Genomic DNA, 20,490 nt, shown 5'->3' with positions numbered 1-20,490 from the left:
CTGGATGAGTGTGTTTCTTGTACAGACAACTGTGATCTCGGCTCAGGGATTTCTTGCCCTAAAGAACACTCCCAAAGGCGATCCTTGAGCTTTTACAACCCAAGTCAGAATATCTTTGGAGAAAATATAAATTAATTTTCTATCACACTTAACGAAATCAACATCAAGATAAACCACTGTGATGGATACCACTTGAAAAGAAGATGAGCTTGAATAAGTTTCACTCCAGTGTGGAAAAATCACAAGGCTTCAAACTCAGCGTACTCTGTGCTGAAGTTAAAGCACTTACTCCGGAAGAAATAGGCTCTACAACATTTGAGGGTGTCTTCTTGTCCTGACCTTTAAAAAACAAACTCTTTCTTTATCATCATTTTATGAGTGTCGATTTCCATACAGTGATGCCTTTCAAAAGGGAGCCTGGAGGTTAGACTCCAGCACGCTCAACGAGAAGAGACATTTTCCAGTGACAGACTGCAGATGAACACGGAGCCACAATGCATTAGGAGTAGCCTCCAACAGCAGCGGGAGCGTGAGGAACAAAACTTAAAAGGGCTCAATTGAAAAGTACCCTTGTTTGTCCTTCAGTGGAACAGCACTTACAAAGCCTCTTCAACTTGTACTTTGTCAAAGGACAGTAAGTAACTAAACAAAAGCAACTCAAACCTCTGCCAATTAAAGTATCTTTAGGCTTTTCCCCTGATTCGTTCACTTTTTATTTTTCCTACCTCATCAAATGTGGTTTTAAAACAAGACTGAATTTCAAAGTGGATTGCAATATGCTTAATTTAATGGAATGCTTTGGCATTTTGAATATAGAAAAGCCAATTGCCATGATTTCCCTATAAAAATAATAATTAAAAAGTTGGTAAAATTAGGGGGTAATTTTGAAGTTCAGTTCAACTTGTCTGTTAATATGATATGGTTCAATTTAAATTCTAAAGGGCTGCTCAACAACAGACATTTAAAATAAAAGAGCGGACATTGTGATTTGTAATGTAAACTCAAACATCAAACATTCAATGCCTATAGGGATGTTCACAAGGCCAAATATCACGCTCTAGGGGCCTGTCTTTTCCACAGAATAATTCCATCTGATGCTGCAGCACAGCACAGATGAAAACACACTGCTTATAACATCCACTTTAGGACCCCTAAAATACGTCTTAAAACATGCAAAAAAAGCTTTCTATCCAAAAAAAAAAAGCTTTATATCCATTTCGAGAATCTAATAGGTCTATATGTCAACATATTTGTAATAGAAATTGAAAGTCCATTAACAAAATTATTGGGGTGGGGGTGGGAAGCACACGTAAAGTACCATAGAAGGTACAAGCCACTAAATTGAATTATTTTCACTAGATGTGACAGAAACAAATATCAAAAGATATATAACATAATATTCACACATATTTTTCAGTGTTAAAAGAGTGTAATTCATGACCAACAATTTACGCACTTTTTAAAGTTTGTAACTAGATGGTTATGAGTTACCATCTAGTTACAAACTTAAAAATGTGTCCAATCCAATCTTTGAAGTGGTATTTGCCACTAAGAATATGTAGTATATTGACTGCATATTGTCAGAGTGATATCCACTGAAGGTTTTCTAATTAATAGAGCAAAATTCCCTGCTCTATCTGCTGGAGAGAAACAAAGAAAGAGGGAGACACACACACACAGAGAAAATTAATGACAATAAAACTCCCAATATTTTCTTCACCCAGTGATGGGCTCTGGTCTGTAGATGACTCTGACGGTGAAGGCCTGAGATCTGTCGCAATATATACTTTTTCAAACTCATTACATTATTTTACTATGTGTATATTAGTTGCCCAGTCGCATCCAACTCATTGCAATTCCATGGACTAGGGCCCACCAGGCTCCCCTATCCATGGAATTCTCCAAGAAAGAATACTGGACTGGGTTGTGATTTCTTTTCCAGTATTATTTTATTAGTTCTTACAAAAAGAGAACTAACTTTTTTGTGAAGTCTGTGCTAAAAGCAATGAACTGCTTCATGTAAAGTAACACTGACTGACTTTGTAAATAGGTTGTGACTTTAGGGTCTTGAAATATAAAAATGTGGCAAGGATTTTTCTGAAGGAGGGGTGTTCAAGTGGGAGGGGACATGGGTAAACCTAAGGCTGATTCATGTTGATGTCTGGTAGAAATGAATGCAATACTGTCAAGCAATTTTCCTTCAATTAAAAATAAATAATTTTTTTTTAGAAAAGGTCCCAATTCTATAAAAAAGGATAAAGTCTAGTTCTAACAGAAACAAAACTTCACAAAAAAGCAGTATCTTACACACAAGGGGTACACTCATCATGGTGTAACAATTTTGGAGGTGTGGGCGTTATACTCTAAGAAGGAAGAACACTGACAGAGACAGATGCTAAATAAAACCAAGCATATGTGGGATCTGAAAGGAGGACTACACACATACCCACATGTACACACAAAAGAAATGAAAAGAAGAAATCAAAATAGGGGACAAAAGGAAGAACAAATAAGAGAAAGCTAAAATCTTAGAAAATTATGAAATTTTGGGCAAAGGAGACCCTTAATTATATTTTTCTTCAGTATACATTCACATTTATTATACAAATAAGAATAAGACAGTATGGTACTGGCACAAAGACAGAAATATAGATCAATGGAGCAAAATAGAAAGCCCAGAGATAAATCCATGCACCTATGGACACCTTATCTTTGACAAAGAAGGCAAGAATATACAATGGAGAAAAGACAATCTCTTTAACAAGTGGTGCTGGGAAAACTGGTCAACCACTTGTAAAAGAATGAAACTAGAACACTTTCTAACACCACACACAAAAATAAACTCAAAATTAATTAAAGATCTAAATGTAAGACCAGAAACTATAAAACTCCTAGAGGAGAACATAGGCAAAACACTCTCCAACATAAATCACAGCAGGATCCTCTGTGACCCACCTCCCAGAATATTGGAAATAAAAGCAAAAATAAACAAATGGGACCTAATTAAAATTAAAAGCTTTTGTACAACGAAGGAAACTATAAGCAAGGTGTAAAGACAGCCTTCAGAATGGAAGAAAATAACAACAAATGAAGCAACTGACAAAGAATTAATCTCAAAAATATACAAGCAACTCCTGCAGCTCAATTCCAGAAAAATAAATGACCCAATCAAAAAATGGGCCAAAGAACTAAACAGACAGTTCTCCAAAGAAGACATACAGATGGCTAACAAACATGTGAAAAGATGCTCAACATCACTCATTATTAGAGAAATGCAAATCAAAACCACAATGAGATACCATCTCACGCCAGTCAGAATGGCTGCTATCCAAAAGTCTACAAACAATAAACGCTGGAGAGGGTGTGGAGAAAAGGGAACCCTCTTACACTGTTGGTGGGAATGCAAACTAGTATAGCCACTATGGAGAACAGTATGGAGATTCCTTAAAAAACTGGAAATAGAACTGCCATATGACCCAGCAATCCCACTGCTGGGCATACACACCGAGGAAACCAGAATTGAAACAGACATGTGTACCCCAATGTTCATCGCAGCATTGTTTATAATAGCCAGGACATGGAAGCAACCTAGATGTCCATCAGCAGATGAATGGATAAGAAAGCTGTAGTATATATACACAAAGGAATATTACTCAGCCATTAAAAAGAACACATTTGAATTGGTTCTAATGAGGTGAATGAAACTGCAGCCTATTATATAGAGTGAAATAAGCCAGAAAGAAAAACACCAATACAGTATACTAACGCATATATGTGGAATTTAGAAAGATGGTAACGATAACCCTGTATGCGAGACAGCAAAAGAGACACAGATATATAAAACAGTCTTTTGGACTCTGTGGGAGAGGGCAAGGGTGGGATGATTTGAGAGAATAGCACTGAAACATGTATAATATCATATATGAAACAGATCGCCAGTCCAGGTTCAATGCGTTAGACAGGGTGCTCAGGGCTGGTGAACAGGGATGACCCAGAGGGATGGGATAAGGAGGGAGGTGGGAGGGGGGTTCAGGATGGGGAACACATGTAAACCCATAACTAATTCATATCAATGTATGGCAAAAACCACTACAATATTGTAAAGTAATTAGCCTCCAACTAAATAAATAAATTTAAAAAAAAAGAAACCCACAAATCCAATGTTAAATTGCTTTTCCTAGTCTCATGTTGCAATTTCATCCATATAGAGATATCTTCTTTCTTTTTGAAAAGTAATTCTTTAGGTACAAACTTGGCTAAACACATTTGATTTAGGAAAATATATATAAATAAACTTCAAAACAATTTGCTATCCCAGGATTTTCTGAATGTTGGGCTTGTTGTTTTCGTTGTGGATTACATATCCTCAATTTTCAGAATTTTGCAGGTCTGAGTCAGAACTTTTCAGTAGTCATAAATATCCTGGGAGAGCATCATTGGAGCTAGGTAATGTTTCTGGTACACCTAAATTCGCAATGTTTCTAACCAGTCAAGTTGTGATAATGACAATCACTGGTATAATTCCAAGTTGGTTATCATTTATAAAGTACTTTCAGGTGCATTACCTCATTTGTTTCCTTCAACACCCTATGATGGAAGTAGGGCAGTTAGCATTGCCAACAGATATCCATTACATTAACACAATTACTATAGCAACCTAAAAGCAAGTAAACAGAATGGCTTTTATAATATGAACTATAACATAGATGATCTGTTTCATGCAAAGAAATCCTTATTTAAAATTAAAACCTGCATTCCCCCAAATGTGGCCAAATTGATACAACGACATTCCGAAATACTGCTAGATACTTGCAGGTGATTGCTTCAAAACTGATCAGAGACTAAACTGTGTTAAGTTACGTCTTACACATAGCAATCAGTGGCAGAACCAACACTGACTCACAGTGTAGTTCCTCTTTTTCATCATGAACTAATTTGAAAGTCAGGTAAGAACTCTGAACTAGGCTTCAAAAATGAAGCAACACATATTTTCACCATTGGGGTACAATTTCTAGGATTTATAGCCCTCTGAAGGAACTTGTGAATCCTGAGTTTGGAAACTCTACCCTTGAGAGAATATTATATGTTAGAGTCCTTGAAAGACTGAAGGGAAAAGGGAAGGTGTTGAATTAATTAACTTTTCTTTGAATACAGGCCTCCTGAGACGAACCATGTCAGGGCAGGATTGGGGTGTTGGAGTGATGATATTCAACTGTAAACTGCTCGCATTTTGAACCCAACATAAGAAGTGGTAACTTTCTCTGCAGTCCAGCTCTACCCTAGAAAGGAGTGCTGGTCTCCGTTACGATGGAACATGATTAAAGAAGCATTTAAGCATTCGCAGCTTTGAACTCTGGAAAATTATACATAGATCAATTCAGCTCACTTTTGACTTTGCCTATAGCAGTGGGGGAATTATAATCTGGGGCCACAGATTCATAGGTAATGCCAATATATTAGCAATATTGAAAAGAAGTGAAAAGTGGAAGTGCATCCAACTCTTTGTGACATACTCAGTTGTGTCCAACTCTTTGCAACTCCATGGACTCTAGCCTACCAGGCTCCTTTGTCCATGGAATTCTCTAGGCAAGAATACTGAAGTGGTTAACCATGCCCTTCTCCAGGGGATCAGCAATATTATAGTTATTTAAAAGGTTATGGAGACTATAAAGCATATAAAGTTTTTGTTAGGTGTGTATTTTAGTTTGTATCCTGGATCTTATAATATCTAGTTTCGTTATCTGGGACAATAAGCTGTAAATCACAGAAAGAATTGAAAATAATGATCTCAAAGACTCAATAATGACAGGAAGAATGGAGGGGACAAATATATGCGATAAACACGGAGGTTAACTGAGTCGGACATGAAGAAAGACGACAGTAAATGAAATCCATTCAATTTTTAGGGGAAAGTTGGCTATAAAATATCAATTAGTGTGTTTATGTCATTCACGGGTAACACAATCACCTATATGTACAAAGTTCATTATTAGGAAGTAGAGAGACACAGATAATCAAACCAAGAACTCTTCATCTCAACATTCATATACTTGTGGAAGATAGAAGGTAAATAAATAATGATGGTAGTGTGCTCAGAACTAACAGAGATGAATTAGTGTTAGCAGTGTAGACTAAGCCAAATTCTAACCAAGGTGTTTAGAGAAGATGGTAAGTCTTAAAAGGTGAATATATATTCATTAGGTGCCTAAGATGGAATATTTTAGGCAGGGGAAACATCATATGAAGAGGCGGAGTAGTATTAAAATAGGAGAGTGCTGAGAGAACTGCAGGCAATTTCTTTAATAAGACAATATGATAACATGTACCTTAGAGAGTGGTAAGAAGTAAGGTTAAGGAGATAAAAGGGTGGAGTCAGATTATATATGGTCTTATGTTCAATACCAAGTAGTTTTGCAAAGGAAAAGAGGCTCATTCTAATTCTAGTTCCTCCTTCTTATAAGAATATGATCAAGTGATTAGGTCTTGATTTTTTATTATTAAGGTAAGAAATAATACCAGCTTCAGAGTTTCTGAGGATTAAATGAGGTGTATATTTATTAAGGTCTTTCTTTACTTTTCCCAAGACAGCAATGGGGCAATGTTGAAGTAGTATAAATGTCCTTTCAACAAATATTTTAAATATTTAATGTGCACTATACTCACTCTTATGGAGTTTAATCTCAGGGCAGAAATTTGACAAATAAATAGTCAAAATATAGTTGTGTTACTGCAAAAATGGAGGGAAGCATGTAACAGTTCTTAAAAAAGATTTTAAAGTTACTTTAATGAATGTAAATAACTCTTTCTAGCAGCTTGGACTTGGAGAAATGAGGAAAGGAATTACACAGAATTAGAGATAGAGGGAATAGGAATCAAGAAAAGATTTTTGTTGTGTTTCAAACAGGAAGACATGTAAATAAGCTGAAAAAGCCATTCCCAAAAGACATAGGAGGTAACATAGACATTAGTATAGAAAAGTAAAAATATGAAGCCTGTTATAATATTATATCTAAAAGTATTATATTTTAAATGAGATATATAAAGTTCATGTCAAGGTAAAAATTATTTTGACCTGTACTGTTAATGAGTCTAAAGTCTGAATGAAAATTAAATTCTGGATCTGACCCATAAATTTATGCTAATACATATTTATAGATCACTCATAGCTACCTGAACCTTGAGATGGGTATACAAATACCCATCTACCTTGGTTTTATTAGCTGAATTAAGATATCTGGTTGTCTTAGATTTGCTCAAATTTAATTATCAGTGATATGTTCTTTAAAACAAAGATGAAATGATGACATTATTTCTAAAAAAATAAAGACAAAGAGAGTTAAGAATACCAGAATGTATGATATAAGCGAACTGGAAAAAAGGCACTTGGACCTGTGGGATGTGTACTGGGTTCTTATTCTGGCTTTAACACTAACTTGCTGTATGATTTCAAGTACATCTCTACCTCAGATCTCTCTCTCGGAGAGGGCTAAAATATGTCTTCATTTCATTCTAATTCTGAAATTCTAACATGCCAAACTAATTTGCTCCCAGACATTTTTCTAAAACAGGTTTTTCTTAAGATTATCTTCCAAGGCATTTTTTTCTATAACATTTTAAATGCAAACAGTTTAAACTGAGCTATTTTCAATTGAAACTTTTAGGAAATTTGATCATCATCGAGGAATCAGAAATCACTTTAGCTGAAAATTACTGAATACTACTTTTCATTCAATTGTTCTAAGGACACAAATGCTAAAGTGTAACATTATTACTGGCAAAATTCCTAATTAGAAAAAAACAGTAAAAGTAATGATTTAGGGAATTAATTTTAATTTAAGGTTGACTTCAGTTTGAATGATGACCCTGATAGTCACCCTGTGACATATTTAATCACTAGTTTCCTCATCTGAAAATGGAAATAAGAAGAGTCAGAATATTTCAATTATATGTATGGCATTTCCAGAAATGGAAATAGATTCTCATAGTAGCCCTGGTTATGAGGTTTATGTAAAGATTGAATAAAGTATTTCATATAAGTGAAAAATCACTCAGTTGTGTCTGATTTCTTTGTGACCCCATGGACTCTAGCCCACCAGGCTCTTCTGACCATGGATTTCTCCAGGCAAGAATACTGGAGTGGGTGGCCATTCCCATCTCCAGGGGATCTTCCCAACCCAGGGACTGAACCTGGGTCTCTTGCAGAGCAGGCAGATTCTTTACCATGCAAATCACCAGGAAACCCATTTCATATAAAGATATGCACTTAATACAATCATTTTCCCCCAAATACATATCATTCACTCAATGCCTAGATATAAGAATGATGTATCACATAATATAATATTAACAATTCACTGTCACTCTTAACCCCTTAGTCTGATAGTTAAAAAACCAACTGATAAAGCATAGCTGCTACCAAATGCAAAATACCAATATATTATATTACATAATATATATTACATAGATCAGACATTTTGAACTGAAAATTTATGGTGAATTTTGGCAGGTCCACATCAGTTGAAGTCTCACTGTGTAAATGAGACTCTAGCACCAGAACTTTTCAAGTAAAGACAAGCAAAAATTCTGATGAAAGAAAAAGATATAAACACAAATATATCAGTATATCTCCATCTGTTTATATCATTTAAAATATTTTAATTAACTGCTTGAAAAGATAAGCTATCTGGGATAATAGAGCCATTTTTTATTCAACTCATAAGCAAATAGAAGTTTCTTTCTAACCATTTTATCTCGGTAGCCTCCTTTTGCATGATACACCATTCTCTTGTAACTTCTGAATTTCTGCTAGTTGGCTGTTGGCAGGGATAAGGTTGGAAATAAAACAGACTTTCTATTGAAATCTGCATTCTCCCCTCAATGAGAGGAAGCAAAGGCATGAATATGGCCTCCTCATAATGATTTAGCTGGGGCTTAATGAAATTTTCATCACAACCTGCTGTTCATTTTAATGGCCTTTGAAAAACAATGGGAAAAAAATAGCTTGAGGGAAGAAAAGATTTTTCCATGGCAGATATTTGTAAAGTAGTTTCATTCACCTGCTCTCCACTCTCCTCATCCCCATATTACTGCACTAATCACAGAACTGTAACAATGTTTTGTAGTTTGTCATTAAATGTTTTCCTGTATATGTTATTCCTCTTCTTGCATCCCAGAACTACAGATCATTTGTAGTTACTACCACACGGTGTAGACACTGTTTGCAGTGTCACTGTCCAGATCCTTGGATGATGTCAGGTTCTGGTGTCCATTCTCTCGTTTAAATATACCCTTTAATTAATGGAGTTTTTAACCAGTTTGAATAACGACCCCAACAGTCACCCTATGACACTCTCAATCATCAGTTCCCTATTTGAAAATAGAAACTGTAAGAATCAGAGTATTTAGAATATAACTTTCTACTTGCTATAAAGTCTATTATACATCTCCGTAGATAAGTTTCTCCATTTTTCTTTCTTTGCAGTTAAAAAAAGATGGAAGAAATTTCCTTTAACATTATATTCCTTTTCTATGATACAAATTTCTGCCCTGTCATTTTTTCTTGGTGATTAAGATGACCACTTTACATAATACATACATAAATTTCTCCTTGATGTATCTCCTAACAGAGTTTAACCATTTATGCAAGAGCAAATTTAGTTATCAATAAAAGTGAATCTAATTTCTCCAAAGATACAGATTCCCAATAGGCACAGGAAAAGAAGCTCAAAATCACTAATTATTAGATAAATGCAATCAAAACCACAATGAGGTACCACTTCACACCCATCAGAATGGCCATCAGTACAAAGTCTACAAATAACTAATTCTAGAGAGGGTGTGGAGAAAAAAGAATCCTCCTGTACTATCGGTGGGTATGTAAGTTGCTTTAGCCATTACAGAAAACAGTCTGGAAGTTCCTCAAAAAACTAAAAACAGAGTTGTCATATGATTCAGCAATCCCATTCCTAAGCAAATATCAGGAGAAAACTCTAATTAAAAAAATAATACATGCACCCCAATATTTACAGCATCACTATTTAAGATAGCTGAGAGATGGAGGCAACCTAAATGTACACTAATAGACATTTAAAGAATGGATAAAGAAGATGGGTGTATATATATATACACACACACATGCACAATGTAATATTACTCAGCTATAAGCAAGAATGAAATAATGCCATTTGCAGCAACATGTATGGACCTAGAGATTATCACACTAAGTGAAGTCAGTCAGAAAGAGAACAACAAACACTATATAATGTCACTTATATGTAAAATATAAAATATGATACAAACTTATTTACAAAAGAGAAACAGACTCATAGATATAGAAAACAAATTTATCAACGGAGAAAGGACGGGGAAAGGTAATTAGATGTTTGGGATTAGCAGATACAAATTACTATATATAAAACAGATAACAACAAAGTCTTACTGTGAGACCTATCCTGTGATAGGTCATAATGGAAAAAGAATATGGAAAGAATATATACATATAAATATGTACAACTGAATCAATTTGCTGTACACCAGAAACTACCGCATTGTCAATCAATTATATACCCATTGTAAGTAAGTAAATAAATACAAGTAAGTCTATTTACATTTCCGCATACTCTAAGCATGTCTAGCGAGCGTGTGTACATAAACATAGAGCCATCTTAGTGGTTTTGTATTTATACAAACACTATCTTTCTGGAATCAGGCTTTAAGATGCTTGGCATGTTCAAGTTATATTCCATTCTTCCATAAAGACTATCTCTGTATTTTCTCATGTCTTCACATTACTCAATAACAGGTCAGCCTTGAGTTAAGCTTTTAACATATTTTAGGGAGAAAAGTAAAAAAAACAGAAAAGCTGTAGAAAATACAGTAATGAAAACACTCTCATGTCCACATGCAATAATGATATTTCCTTGTCTTAACTCTTTCTGCCTTGGATGCTCTATCTCTGTTCCTTTGACTGTGTTATCTACAATTTTCTCCTCATTCCCAATACCTCTGAATGTATCCTGCAAAGCAAACTGGGAAGCATGGTCTCTTGCCCTATTTCCTGTTAGGAATTATTCATTTGGCTTCAGTCTGCCATATACTTTGAAACTGAGAGTCTGCGCACCCACTTGGAAGGAAGCTCACATGAAACACTGAGGCCAAGGCCCTAGAAGAAATGATGCTTGAGTAGCAAAGAGCACACTTCATATCCAGATCCTGCTTTCTAACAACGTTCTCCAGTAAAAGGAACCAGGGCTTCTTAGAGAAAAAAACCAGGGCTTCTTAGGGCTTTCAAGATAAATAGGAAATATGCAAGATGAATCTGCACAATCTTACACTGCCAAAAAGTAAAAAATGCTCAAAAAAAAAAAAAAAAAAAAGGCAAAATCACAGTGGTATGTCAAAGTGACATGAAAGAACCAGCCCCCACCCCCGCAATGAACAAAACTGGAATAACCTAACAAAATTTTGCATTATAACTCAAAGCATAAAATAAACATCCATGAGTCGATACGGATATAAGATACTGAATAAAGTAATATATGGCAGAGAAGAGATAAATTGCCCATAAAGAATAGTTCCAAATAAATTTCTAGATGATCCACTGTAAAGGATGGGGATCAAGGCTCCCACTTTGTAAATACGGATTGTACACAGCATCTTCCTTCTAAAGAGTATGGTGCAGAAAGGGAGCGGGGAGATTTTACAGCGGAGAAACCTGACAAACCCTTCATCAGCCAGGTGATCAAGGTCAACGTCAACATTTATAAGTCACATAGTAGGGATGTACTCTTGTGATGCGACGCAAACAGTACTTGGTTTCTGTGGTCTTTCAACCCAAACCCACAATCCCAGTTTCATTGAGAGAAAATCACCAGAGAAATTCTAACAGAGGGGCATTCTACAATCTATCTGAAGAGCATTCCTCAAAATTTTCAAGGTCATCACAAACAAGAACAGGCTGAGAAACTGTTGCAGCTAAAGGGACCTCAAGGAGACGTAACAACTAAACAGCTAAATGTTTATTTGGTAACATCCTGGAACAGAAAAGCACACAGTGACAATTAAAGAAATTTGAATGAACTCTGGACTTCAGTTAATCACACTGTATCTTAACATAGAAGATGAGAAATAATTTTGAATGCAGAAAGTTAATCATGGAAAATGAACACCATATATAAAAATAAAGACAAAAACATCATAAAGATGTTATATCAGAAAGCAATTATTTGGGGTCATTTTTATTTTCTTCCTTTTAATTTTATTGTTTTGTAAAACAATTTTATAGCAAGAAAATATTATTTTCAATATCAGAAAAAACTTCAGCACATTAAAAGAAAAAAGGTTGTCTAGGTCTTCCTCAAAGCCCCATTTTTATCTCCATGCAGATTAGAGCCAAAAAGTCTTTGGCTGACTAGATTATCTCTAAAATTCCTTCCAACTGTAAGATCATGTGAATTACATAAATTTTAACTAAAATCCATGTACCAGCTATGCATCTGGTAGAAACCCAGAAATATTTAATTACCACATGACTCCCAATACTGGTTAACATACATTTTGTGCCAGATATAATTTACCAGTGTCCTAACAACAGACTAGAACTGAGCGCAACTCAGTGTTAAATAGTATAAATGCAGTATATTTTTGGTGTGAAGTACGGCTTTTTATATCACTGTTTTATGTTTGTTTGTTTTAATTTTCCATCTGACTCTGACATAGGAGGCATGTTCTTGTGTGCAACATGGCATCCATGCTTAGGATGGACACAGATTTAAACAGAAGTTAGTGAATATCTGCAGCATAAAAGATGGCTGTCAGTTAAGCATCAGTTGCTTTATCAGTTTGTTTGCTTTAATTTTAAGGTTACTCCATGAGCATATCACCTGCAGGATACTATCTGTAACTATTCAAGATATTTAGTGCATTAAATCTTAAAAGAAAGGCATCTTGGAAGTTAAAAAATGGAAACGTCAACACAGTTAGGAGAGTTAGAGAATCATTACTTTTCAAATACACACTACATTCAAGCACATCAATTTTGGATTATACAAAAAAATAGACCTGTCTATATAGCCTAAGAGGTGTTAATGTATAAAGGATATAAAATGTAACAAAGTTGTAAAATGCCCTTGGGCAGGGGTGGTGGAGTGGGGGTGGGGCAGTGGGCAGGGCAGGCTTGGGCAGGGGCCAGATTAGAAATGAACCAACTAGATTGCAGATATCTGGCAGGTAGGCGGTGACTATCCTGGGCTCTGCTGCCACATTCTATTCCTGAATCTTTAAGTTGTACTCAACCAAAACTTACTCACGTGTGAAAAAAAGGAAGACATCACACAAGAATTAATGATTTATAAAATTGGGATAAACGCACTTACATTTCTAAAAAAAGAATATTCACCTTCATAGCATTACATTTCTCGCTCTTTCAACCTAACACTGAGAGTGTGTCAGAGAAGGGAACTGGGAATTAAAATCAAACCATTAAGATTAGGAGATTGGCAACAAATCTGTTTTGGCTGCAGTCCTTTACCTTCTGGCTCATTTTTGATGAGCTCTTCCATTTTCCTCTGTTTCAAGGTGTCAACAACATCAGCTAAGCTGCCTTTGCGCCTTTCAGGAGTTCCCAGGGTTGTACTAGACAAGGACTCGCCACTCTGTCGCCCACCTTCTTCTGCCTTCTGAGGTGAGGTAGATGAGTTGTGTGGGGCAAATGAAGACATAACTTTATTGCCATCAACTTCCTGAAAGAGAAAGCAAAGGAAAAAAGAATATATATATATATACATGTATACATTTGCTTAAAATTCAATAAGTTTTTGAATTTTAATTGGTTACACGGCTTATTCAGGACTTCTCTGTTAGCTCAGTTGGTAAAAAACTCTCCTGAAATGCAGGAGACCCCAGTTCAATTCCTGGGTTGGGAAGATCCTCTGGAGAAGGGATAGGCTACCCACTTCAGTATTCTTGGGTTTCCTTGTGACTCAGCTGTTAAAGAATCCACCTGCAATGCGGGAGACCTGGGTTCAATCCCTGGGTTGTAAAGATCCCCTGGAAGAGAGAAAGGCTACCCACTCCAGTATTCTGGCCTGGAGAATTCCATGGACCACATAGTTGCAAAGAGTTGGACATGACTGAGCAACTTTCACCATGGCTTATTCAGTTGCAACATTAAAAAGTGAAACGCCACTGTGCAGGAGCAAAAGGGATAAAGAAATTTCAGAAAAGAATACATCAACATTACAGCCTCACACTAGAGTGAGACAAAGATCAATTCATAGGAGAGGGAAAAATAAGAAGATTCTCTCCCCAAGAATGAGTTAAAATAGCAATGAAGCCTTCTGCAAAGCCTATATTGATTTCATATATATATATATATACATATAGCTTTTATTTGAAAGTCTTAGCTTTTCCTATGAACATCCAATGAGGTGGTCACCTGTAATAAACCTTCTCATGATATTATAATGTTCAAACAAATAACATTCCATATATCAGCTTTCTTTTTAATGGTACTCCTAAATAAAGCAGGGTCCTCATTTTGTTCTCCACCTCCCTCTCATGCTTTTAAGAAGGCATCAGACACACAGGAGATTCTGACATCAGAGAGGAATACTGCAATTTCATTTCTGCTTCTGCAGAAGATCTTTCCAATTCCACGCCTTACCTAAACCACTGGTTCTGATGATACTCTTTGCTATTCTGCACATTAAGCCTCATCTGCCCTACAAAATAAAGTTTCTTGCAGACTTTGCCTCTTCATGATTGTGTTATATGTGTGAAAAGAATCTATTCAAGAATTCTAAAAGGTAAACATAATTTGGTGTTCCTTTAGACATTCTTTCCCCCATAATATCTAGTAGAACTTTGGCAATCTATGTAACTCGGGGCGGGGAGGGGCGCATATTTCGTACGTTGTTGTTGTCTAGTTACTAAGTCGTGTCTGAGTCTTTTGTGACTCTGTGGACTTTAGTCAGCCAGGCTCCTCTGTCCATGTGATTTCCCAGGCAAAAACACTGGAGAGGCTTGCCATTTCCCTCTCCAGGGGATCTTTTGGACCCAGGGATCAAATCTGCATCTCCTGCATTGGGAGGCAGATTCTTTACCACCGAGCCCCCATGGAAGCCCTTATATTTTATATAAGCAGCATTATATTAATTTTTTCAAACATTTTCAAGAGAAATAATATTGAAATGACAAAGAAAAAGTTATTTTCTTAAAGGTTTTCTTTGTATAATCTCTTACTTTCATAATCTTTTGTGCTGTCGCTCAAGTCGAGTCCAACTCTTTGTGACCCCATGGACTGCAGACTGCCAGGTTCCTCTGTCCATGGGGACTCTCCAGGCAAGAACCCACTGAAGTGGGTTGCCATGCCCTACTCCAAGGGCTATTTCCAACCCAGGAATTGAACCCAGGTCTCCCACATTGTAGGTGGATTCTTTAACATCCAGCCACCAGGAAAGCCCAAGAACACTGGAATGGGTAGCCCATCCCTTCTGCAGGAGATCATCCTGACACAGGAAGTGAACCATCATCTCCAGTACTACACGCAGATTCTTTACCAGCTGAGCTACCAGACAAGCCCATAATCTTTCGACTTCCCTTAAAAGAGAGCTTTTCTTAAAAATAAGTCACATCCTAACATCTTTGAGGAAATTGATCTCTCTCTAGATTTATTTTCTAATTCTAGACCATTAAAAATTTCCATTAAAATTTATGAGATTGTGACTATATTTAATTTTCAGGAAAATAGCTTATACCCATGTTTACATGCTCGTCCTTCATTTTAAAACATGTTAGTAAGGATCTGTGGAAATCAGAAAAATGACAAATTACATGGATTTCATGTTTAATCTTTAAAAATGAATGATAATATTTTTTACTAGATTAAAACATACTAAAAGTACTCAATAATACTCGCAGTTCAGTTCAGTTCAGTCCAGTCACTCAGTTGTGTCCGACTTTGCGACCCCATGAATCGCAGCACGCCAGGCCTCCCTGTCCATCACTAACTCCCGGAGTTCACTCAGACTCACGTCCATCGAGTCGGTGAGCCATCCAGCCATCTCATCCTCTGTCGTCCCCTTCTCGTCCTGCCTCCAATCCCTCCCAGCACCAGGGTCTTTTCCAATGAGTCAACTCTTTGCATGAGGTGGCCAAAGTGTTGGAGTTTCAGTTTTAGCGTCAGTCCTTCCAATGAACACCCAGGACAGATCACCTTTAGGATGGACTGGTTGGATCTCCTTGCAGTCCAAGGGACTCTCAAGAGTCTTCCCCAACACCATAGTTTAAAAGCATCAATTCTTCAGCGCTCAGCTTTCTTCACAGTCCAACTCTCACATCCATACATGACCACTGGAAAAACCACAGCCTTGACTAGACAGACTTTTGTTGGCAGAGTAATGTCTCTGCTTTTGAATATGCTATCTAGGTTGGTCATAACTTTTCTTCCAAGGAGTAAGAGTCTTTTAATTTCATGGCTGCAATCTCCGTCTACAGTGATTTTGGAGCCCCCCAAAATAAAGTCTGACACTGTTTCCACTATTTCCCCATCTATTTTCCATGAAGTGATGGTCCAGATGCCATGATCTTTGTTTTCTGAATGTTGAGCTTTAAGCCAACTTTTTCACTCTCCTCTTTCACTTTCATCAAGAGGCTTTTTAGTTCCTCTTCACTTTCTGCCATAAGGGTGGTGTCATCTGCATATTTCAGGTTATTGATATTTCTCCCAGCAATCTTGATTCCAGCTTGTGCTTCTTCCAGCCCAGCGTTTCTCATGATGTACTCTGCATAGAAGTTAAATAAGCAGGGTGACAATATACAGCCTTGACGTACTCCTTTTCCTATTTGAAAACAGTCTGTTGTTCCATGTCCAGTTCTAACTGTTGTTCCTGACCTGCATATAGGTTTCTCAAGGCAGGTCAGATGGTCTGGTATTTCCATCTCTTTCAGAATTGTCCACAGTTTATTGTGATCCACATAGTCAAAGGCTTTGGCATAATCAATAAAGCAGAAATAGATGTTTTTCTGGAACTCTCTTGCTTTTTCCATGATCCAGTGGATGTTGGCAATTTCATCTCTGGTTCCTCTGCCTTTTCTAAAACCAGCTTGAACATCTGGAAGTTCACGGTTCATGTATTGCTGAAGCCTCGCTTGGACAATTTTGAGCATCACTTTACTAGCATGTGAAATGAGTGCAACTGTGTTAATTTGAGCATTCTTTGGCATTGCCTTTCTTTGCAATTAGAATGAACATTGACCTTTTCCAGTCCTGTGGTCACTGCTGAGTTTTCCAAATTTGCTGGCATATTGAGTGCAGCACTTTCACAGCATCATCCTTCAGGATCTGAAACAGCTCAACTGGAATTCCATCACTTCCACTAGCTTTGTTCGTAGTGATGCTTTCGAAGGCCCACTTGACTTCACATTCCAGGATGTCTGGCTCTAGATGAATGATCACACCATCATGATTATCTGGGTAGTGAAGCTCTTTTTTGTACAGTTCTTCTGTGTATTCTTGCCACCTCTTCTTAATATCTTCTGCTTCTGTTAGGTCCATACTATTTCTGTCCTTTACTGAGCCCATTTTTGCATGAAGTGTTCCCTTGGTATCTCTAATTTTCTTGAAGAGATCTCTAGTCTTCCCCATTCTGTTGTTTTCCTCTATTTCTTTGCACTGATCGCTGAGCAAGGCTTTATCTCTCCTTGCTATTCTTTGGAATTCTGCGTTCAGATGCTTTTATCTTTTCTTTTCTCCTTTGCTTTTCACTTCTCTTCTTTTCACAGCTATTTGTAAGGCCTCCCCAGACAGCCATTTTGCTTTTTTGCATTTCTTTTCCATGGGGATAATCTTGATCCCTGCCTCCTGTACAATGTCACGAACCTCCATCCATAGTTCATCAGGCACTCTGTCTATCAGATCTAGGCCCTTAAATCTATTTCTCACTTCCAGTGTATAATCATAAGGGATTTGATTTAGGTCATACCTGAATGATCTAGCGGTTTTCCCCACTTTCTTCAATTTAAGTCTGAATTTGGCAATAAGGAGTTCATGATCTGAGCCACAGTCAGCTCTCGGTCTTGTTTTTGCTGACCCTATAGAGCTTCTCCATCTTTGGCTGCAAAGAATATAATCAATCTGATTTCGGTGTTGACCATCTGGTGATGTCCATGTGTAGAATCTTCTCTTGTGTTTTTGGAAGAGGGTCTTTGCTATGACCAGTGCCTTCTCTTGGCAAAACTCTATTAGCCTTTGCCCTGATTCATTCCGTATTCCAAGGCCAAATAATACTCTGTTTTTTTAAAATATATTAAAAATAGGGATATCAGCACAAATATAATCATAATCTGTTTGTATAATTTTTGTCAAAGGATATTAGTGGGTATGGGCTTCTCACATGCCTCAGTGGTAAAGAACCCATCTGCCAATGCAAGAGATACAGGAGATGCAGGTTCAATCCCTGAGTTAGGAAAAAACCCTGGAGAAGAAAATGGCAACCCACTTCAATATTCTTGCCTGGAGAATCCCATGGACAGAGGAGGCTGGCTGGCTATAGTCCGTGGGGTCACAAAGACTTGAACACGACTTAGGAACTGAGCATGCATGCATTAGTGAGTACAAGGACATTAGCTATGGTACAAACATCAGTTTGTTGGGTGACATCAAGGCAATGTGGAAGAAGCATAAGCAAAAAATGTGTGTTAAAAGAATTTTCAAAATTATGATTCTAAACCCCAAATGCTTTCCATTTCCTACAAACAGAACATGCCCCTTACAATTACTATTCCTTAATTAAATATTCTATAAAATACATTGATAGATGAATCTTAGCTTATAATATACTTGAATTTGGAAATCAATACACCTAGTATAATAATTACAAGACCCTGCAGGCTAAGTGAAGGTACACTTTTGTAATTATTTACTTAAAAATGACACACAAATTCAAATACTTAAACATACATATGCAGATACCTTTGAAAAGGGCAACCACATATTCATTCAGTAAACTAAGGAATGGTTTTATGAATGACCCATAATAAACATCAGCTCAGTTTAACGTCCAAATTGGAATATAGCAAAACTGCTGTATTTATTTTCCATAATCTCTCTTCTCACTTATTTCCAGGGTCAAAAGCAGAAACACTCCAATTTTAGCTTCATTTCAAACATGAATATTTTATACTCTGCTTTTACATTATATGATGATAAACTTTACAAACAAGAATTTGGCATCTGAGCTTCACATTCCATAATTGAAAACTACACACATCGTTCTGCAGAATCATCAGTACAGAGAATGGCACCCAAACCGTATGCAATGAAGTCTATTAAAATATGAGAAAATTTTTCAAACTAAAGTAAAATAAAATCATATCCCATTTTGCACGTCTCTAATTCTCTACACTTTGCAAAGAGGAAGGATTTATTGTAAAGAGTTTAACGTATTTCATAAGGATTCTAACCTCAGTTACCACAGCCATACAAAAATAAGTTAATTATTTAGCATTATTGCTATTTCATGTAGGAATATTTATCTTATTGCTATTTCACCTGTCTGATTACATTTCAGCCTCTGGCACTGTTAATCCCTTTAACAGTTTCATGTAGTTAACAGATGTTTCAGTGCGGGGCTCCATTGTTCATTTGCATGGTGAATGGTCTGTGTATGGAGTACTGGCACAGTTTTCAGTCAAGGAAGTCCTATGGTTTCCAGTTTCTTCCCTGGGACTGGATTTACCATGCCTAAAGTAATAACTGCACATTTCCCTTCACTTTCCTGGGAAGTGAACATCCAAAGAGTCTGCTAACAAATGCATTAGTGGTCTAAGCCAGCAATATATATTTAATTAAATTTTGTGCACAAAGCTTCAGTATTTTGCAGGAGCTCTCAGAAATGTGATGTGTAACTTCTAAATTCTAATGATAAAATAGTGTTCTAAACTTCTAGATTGAGGTTAAGAATCTTTGTTATTCTTGAACAAGCTTTACTTAATCTTGCTTTCTGGTACCCTTGCAACCAGGAGATAAAGTACCTAATGTATCCATGTGTATACTCTCATCAAAGTATCTTTTCAAAAATCAATTCTTATTAATTCCTTAGATAGTCTTTTGCTATGAACACCCTTTTACGAAAAGTATATTTCAATCTTAATATTCAAATTTTACTTTATGTAGTTTGGTGATTAAGAAGAATTAATACATTAAAAAAAAAAAAAAGATAATAGGCAACTCAACCAGATATGTCGTTGTTGTTTAGTTGCTAAACTCTTTGCAACACCATAGACTGTAGCCAACCAGGCTCCTCTGTTCATGGGATTTCCCAGGCAAGAAGACTGGAATGAGTTGCCATTTCCTTCTCCAGGGGATTTTCATAACACAGGCATTGAACCCCAGTCTTTTGCATTGGCAGGTGGATTCTCCACCGCTGAGCCACGAGGGAAGCCCAAACAGATGTGTCTCTTCCTTTTATTAACAGAATGATATTTCATTCT

General features: G+C 36.6%; 1 protein-coding gene across 1 annotated transcript in view; it reads right to left on the bottom strand.

Moving 5' to 3' along the window:
• Positions 1-20,490, bottom strand: part of SOX5 (SRY-box transcription factor 5) — a 749,035-nt gene that overhangs the window by 329,534 nt on the left and 399,011 nt on the right. The window contains exon 4 of the mRNA XM_052640182.1: positions 13,529-13,739. Within this exon, the coding sequence (XP_052496142.1) occupies positions 13,529-13,739 (211 nt within the window). The remainder of the gene's footprint in view (positions 1-13,528; positions 13,740-20,490) is intronic.

This window comes from Budorcas taxicolor, chromosome 5 (assembly GCF_023091745.1).
Source record: "Budorcas taxicolor isolate Tak-1 chromosome 5, Takin1.1, whole genome shotgun sequence".
NCBI classification, from domain to species: domain Eukaryota; kingdom Metazoa; phylum Chordata; class Mammalia; order Artiodactyla; family Bovidae; genus Budorcas; species Budorcas taxicolor.
Note: the sequence above shows the minus strand (reverse complement) of the source record. Positions and strands in the feature narration are given on the sequence as shown.